The sequence below is a fragment of the Leptidea sinapis genome, chromosome 13, assembly GCF_905404315.1.
Source record: "Leptidea sinapis chromosome 13, ilLepSina1.1, whole genome shotgun sequence".
Classification (NCBI taxonomy): domain Eukaryota; kingdom Metazoa; phylum Arthropoda; class Insecta; order Lepidoptera; family Pieridae; genus Leptidea; species Leptidea sinapis.
The window spans coordinates 8945220-8951170 of NC_066277.1; the positions used below are offsets into that span (position 1 = coordinate 8945220).

At 34.1% G+C, this 5951-nt stretch overlaps 1 protein-coding gene across 1 annotated transcript; it reads right to left on the reverse strand.

The window, feature by feature from the left end:
* Positions 1–758: 758 nt before the first annotated feature.
* On the reverse strand, positions 759–5951 carry LOC126967540 (pescadillo homolog). The gene is made up of 6 exons (XM_050812062.1): positions 5804–5951; positions 5487–5720; positions 5041–5412; positions 3260–3983; positions 2231–2430; positions 759–1063 (listed from the first exon to the last, which is right to left on the reverse strand). The coding sequence occupies exons 1-6, from the start codon at positions 5825–5827 to the stop codon at positions 791–793; spliced, it is 1827 nt and encodes a 608-aa protein (XP_050668019.1). The 5' UTR covers positions 5828–5951; the 3' UTR covers positions 759–790.

A 5951-nucleotide genomic window follows, 5' to 3' on the forward strand; every position in this document is an offset into this window, starting at 1 on the left:
CGGGCTTTTTTTGAAGGTACCCATATCGTATCGTCCCGGAAACACCGCACAAGGAAGTTCATTCCACAGCTTTGTAGTACGTGATTATGATTGATGTACCTACACATAATAATATGAACTTTTCACATAATTAAACAAAAGTAGAGTAAAGCAGAAATCAAGGATAAAAGCTTGTATATTTTATTCGTCTAGATCATAGGTTCTCAACGTGGGCGAAAACGCCCACAAGGGGTGTGGGCGTTTGAGACTTTCGGGGGGGCAATAGAGGCCCCAGAGAAAATTATGGGGCATTGAGATGGCGCAGATGGGGCGTGGGTAGAATAAAAAATATAGTCTAAAAAGGCAAAAAAAAAATCACGAAAATACTCTAGAAAAAAACATATTCTCAAAGTGGGCGGTGAGCAAAATAAGGTTGAGAAACTATGGTCTAGATAGAGCCTCTTGCTGCTAGACAACCGATGAAAGCAGGCCAGGTTTATTACTTTAGTGTGCATGACAAGCTACGTTACACTCGTGATTTTTATGTCACTTAGTGTGCGTGCATTGATCAAAATAAGAGGTTAACTGTCAACCTCAAATTTCTTCGCCGTTACCAATGCCGATACAGTCTATCTAGATTCTAGACACATAAATGAGCTAAGGGTAAAGGCTGATTGCCTTATTTTGGATGTCAAGATATTAACTTAACACGGCCATACAGTCTGTTTCTAAGTCACAATGATTGACATTATCAACAAAAAAATTAAATTAAAAAACAGTAAAGTTTAAACATCGATTTAATATATTTGTTTCACATAGATGTTTCTAATGCTTGCATTTTCTCCTTCCGCTTTTCAACTTTCTTTTCTTCTTTCGCCTTCTCATCATGTAGACGTCGCTTCTTCCTCAGCAGCCATATTTCCTTCTTTCTTGCCTCTGCCCCAGCTTTCATGCTCTTATATAAGTTTCTGTGTTTTTTCCTCACCAGCCTTTCTCTGAGCTTGAACGCCTGCTTGTCTTCAATCTCTTTTTGATAGGGATGCTCCTTATGCGGAACACCAGTTTTGACACCCATGTTCTTTTTCTGAAGTAAAAAATGCACAACCAATTATTTTATAGTTAGAAATAAATTTATTGTGATTTATGTGTATATAACAAATGAAAGATTGCATACTTAAATTTATTTAATATATACAATAATAATAATTTTGAGTTTATATTTTTTATATAAGACGGGGCAATTGAGTGGTGAGGCAGCGGCCATGGACATCCGTGAAACCAGGAATGAGTAGAGGCGTTGCCGGCCTTTAAGATGGGAGTACGCTCTTTTCTCGAAGGTCCCTAAGTCGCATTGTTTCGGGAAAACAACAGCCGGTAATTGATTTCACCAAGTGGCTTTGCGAAGCAAGAAATTTCTTGAAAACGGCGCGTTCGTGGTAACTTAAATAATTTGACAATTTTTTAACAAAACAGTCCATCCGCTGCACCTGTTTTGGTATAATTTCAAAAATGAGTTCCGACGAAGTGCATCCAGCTTTTTGTATTTATTTTCATGCTCTACCAATGTACCATTCCAATGAACCGGTCATTCTGTTATCAGTTGTATAAAAAACAAAGTATTTCTTTATTCCATTTCGGCACAAACAAACTAAATAGAATTATTGCTAGCTACGAATGATAGGTATGTACCTTCATTCAGTGAACACTAACAAATTATTCGTTAATTTCCCTCCCCGCAGTTGAACACGGATGATGTTATCCATTTCTCGCGGTAAACATGTTACATAGCTGTTCTTTTTAACAAAAAAAAAAAATTTTATTATATTATTTTTCTTCTTCTTCACAGTTGTTCCCTCATTGCTGAGGATTGTGACTCTGCTTAAGTTCGTCTACAGCTTTCCTCCATCTGTTTCGGTCTGTCGCATGGTGGAGTGTATTATATTATAAGAGGGGGGAAATGGGCATGAGGCTCACATGATGGGACATGGTGAGGTAACTGCCCATGGACTTCAACCACACCTTGGGCAAGAGATGTGTTGTCAGCCTTTAAGTTGGGAGTAAAAAGGCATTTATTTTCTCAAAATTTATTCCTTTAGAATTCTTTTTGATGTCATTTCTAATAACTACTAGATACTACTACCGCTTCGGAAACAAATGGCGCTCTGAGTTCTTTGTTTGAGCTCTTTTCAATAAAAATATACAATATTGTACAGTCAGTATGTTCTAAGACAACTTAAAAGTAAGATAGTACCTTTTCCTTAGCCAGCTTCTTTTTATCATCATCCATATCGTCATTGCTATCTACATCAGAATTTGACTCTTGGGCTAATTCATCTTGATATTGTTTTGTAAGAGCATCCTCAGCATTATCATCAGTATCATCACCTTCATCTTGATCGTCCTTATCCTCATCACTGGCTTCTTCAATTTCCTCATCAGAATCCTCTTCACCTTTTGTAATCATATAAATAAAGAATTAGAAAACAATAGCAGAAATGTTATGATGGTTTCAAGAAATTCATTACATTTTGAACACCTAAGTGAACTTATTGATTTTATGAACAATTGCTTGGGTAAATATTTTAAATTTCACTTTCATAACTTTCAGTGGATGTCATTTAAGAATTACAATAAATAATCATATTGACAACCTATTGGTGCAGTGGTTAATGACTATGAATAGGGGTCCCAGGTTCAAATTCTGCTATGTTTATACATTTGTATGATTAATAATCGAATTTGGTTTATCAATAAGGTCAAAAAGTTACATTGTAGGATGAAAAAGCTTATGAAAGCATTTGTAAAGTCAAAAAATCATCAAAAGTAAATTAAGTAATTAGTAATTAATTTCGTATACTTTTTACTTATTAGTATAATTATGTAGATTTATTTAATTAGTTTTAAGGTTTATTGTAGTGTAGTGATCAAATACAAGTTTTCTTTCTTTAATTAAAAGTATGTAAGTGGTGGATTCTACGGGGTCACAGAGACTCGTGATATTCAAGGAACCACACACCAAACTTCTTCACCGTCAATATACCAGTTAATAATATATTAACCCCTTGCACTTATAACTGTTTTTACAATCAGCCAATTCTGTTATGGTCGTGTCAAATGTAAAAAAATTACGTTTATTTTTATTTTACCCTCCACCACCTTTTCGGTAAAGGTTGAGCTTTAATGAGAACTCTGTTAAATCAACATTAACATCTTCGTCATTTTAAGAAGTCCATATTTTAAAAAATTGGGTTGTGAATTTATGGAAATTACAAAATCTTACCAGGTGGTTTGTATTCAGGATCATTCAAAGCCCTCTGTTCTGGTGGAATGTAGACCTGATCCTTTGTTTTGTCCACAAATGGTGACAAATGTGGTGGTAGAACAGCACCCATCAAATATTTGTTGATTGGCAGAAGGGTTCTCGCATTAACACTATCAAATACCCATTGGGGTTGAACATAATACCTAGATAAAAATTGTTTATCCATGCTTGGTCTGTCCACAATCTGATATGATATAGACTCATCAGATTCATCAAATGTAGCACCAACAAAATGATCATGATCCCATGATGCTTCACCACCAAAACAACGAATAAGGAACACAAGTGGCTCTCTTGGAACTTCCCGATTTAAAAAGAATTTTAGTCCTTTGAACAAAGTTTTCAACTTCTTGACTTTTTCTGCCTCCAGTTTAGCTTCTTCCAGTTTCTGTGGGTCTTGGTCCTCAGTCTCAAAAATGTCTATTTCAGGCAATTCTTCTGCTTCATTAGCACCCTTAATTCTTGCTACGGAAAGATTCATAGCAGCAATTCGTTCAGCCACATAAGCCTGTTCATCAACTAGTTCTTTATCTGATTTTGATGAAAATCCAGCTGTCAGTTTTGGTGGATATACAAGATTTAGGGAATTATATAACTTGAAATTAACAAATCCAAGCATTGTGATGTAGAATTCTACAAATGTCGACATTATTTTGAAATCTACTTCATCCTTGCTTTGAGGCTGTAACACATAGGAATTAAAAATTAATTATGATATTATTTTTAAATTGTAATTAATAACTAAGTATGTTGTTTATATTAATCTAAGCTTTATAACAGAATTTTTTTGGTTCTTTCTGTTCCGAGTGCTGCATTCAAATTAATGAATTACTTATAAGAACATGCAAATTTCAAAATGATTTGATATTTACGGTCAATATTCGGTCAAAATAAACATCCTAAATTCTTTGACATTGCATTACTGTTCAGTATCTTGTGAGCATATCACTTTTACTTTTATCCCCTAAAGAAGTAGCCTGGGTGTGTTCACTATATTCCCATGTAGCTTCACTTAGAAAGTCATTTATACTATGTTAACCTCAACCACACAAAGATTTTTTAACAATTCTTGTGAATTTCCTTAGTACATCAACAACTTACTAACTCAATAGAATTGTAGGTATGTATTAGAAGTTTATGTGTGTTTCTGGTACTGTAATCATTATTATCATCACAATCAATGACATTCTATACACATATAAGGACATATCATTCGCAGTCTGATAGCGGAACGGCAATAGTATTCTTAAAGACAATGTAAGCACACTTTTCTCCTTACTCATGTGTCAACTGTCCGAATCAAACCTAAACCGAATTTATATTGCTGCTTATAGACGAAGAATATTTTACACATCCAAGTAAATGCTGCAATAAATCATTCAAAGATTATAATGGTGTAATTTGTGGCATGTGCCAGATTTCAGCTTTGTTTTTATACAATATGACTTGTCTAATGTATAGAATGTCATAGATCACAATTTTAAGAAAATTCACTGGTGTGTATCTGTAAACTATCCTCTTATAATTCTGTAGAATATAAATAGCACAAACAGTCCCCTTTTGCAGTACAAAGATGGGATTAATATCATTTGTGTTGCTCCATAATGACACACTTAATTAGATAAACCTGTACTTCTAGTACTGATTTTAGCCAAGTAGGAGTTGTTAGCTTGATAAGAATTAATATTATTAGGTTTAGACCATGATCTTAGTATTATAACATTGTTTAAATTTAATACCTGAAAAGCAAAATGATGTGGAACCATCCATGTTACTGTCTGTCCCTCCAATTCTGCTTGGTAATAGTAACCTTTGACTGATATAAAAACTTTGCGCAGAGCCTTAGCAACAATAACTGCATGCATAAACTCAACAGATAATCTTCTACACAGTAGAGACTGATCTCGAGGCACTTTATTTAAGGAGGGAAATGTGCTGAACAGGAAACATAATGTCAAACAGTCATCTAAGTCCCTTAAAGCATCAATGAATGTAGGGTATCTTTCTTTAACAATATGATCAATATTCATTTGAGGATAGTCGCGAAAGTATTTTCTCATTTTGCCATAATCATTCATTGCTCGAGCCTTCCGAATTTTTTGTTGATATACCTTAAAGAAATGAGTTCGCATTATAAAATAGTATTTAATTTGTGGTAAGATTTTTCATCTAAAGGTAAACTTACTTTCAGCTCACGTAGCTTCCATAATATAGGTTCATGTAAAAGAAACTTTATGTCTTTAGTGTGATACAGCGTTTTGATACCACCTGCTCCTTTCTGAGCTCTTTTACGATTTCGAGGTTCACGAGGATATATGCCTTTCAATATACAAATACGTCTGAAATCTTTCAGAGAAAGCTGGAGTTTTTTTAATGCAGCTTTTCTGGTCATAAATTGTGCTCCTTCTCCCGAAGAAAACTAAATGAACGTAAAATATATAAGGTTAGAGTTATTGTGGTTTATCAAATATGATATACTATTGAAGTAAATGGACACAATACCTTCTTTTTCTTTTTGGCAACCATACTGATTGACTTAACACAGTCTTATTGTTTACTTTTAAAAATACTCGTTCAATTATAAAAATATAAATTTAATCATGTGCTGAGCTACGCAGAATTGCAAAGACCATGCTTTATTTTTATTTTG

Coding starts and splice junctions, on each gene's coding strand:
- LOC126967540 (XM_050812062.1), bottom strand. CDS start 5,827: ATGGTTGCCAAAAAGAAAAAGAAG. Junction 5,721..5,803: donor TTGCCAAAAAGAAAAAGAAG/GTATTGTGTCCA, acceptor ACGTTCATTTAG/TTTTCTTCGGGAGAAGGAGC. Junction 2,431..3,259: donor TCCTGAATACAAACCACCTG/GTAAGATTTTGT, acceptor TGATTACAAAAG/GTGAAGAGGATTCTGATGAG.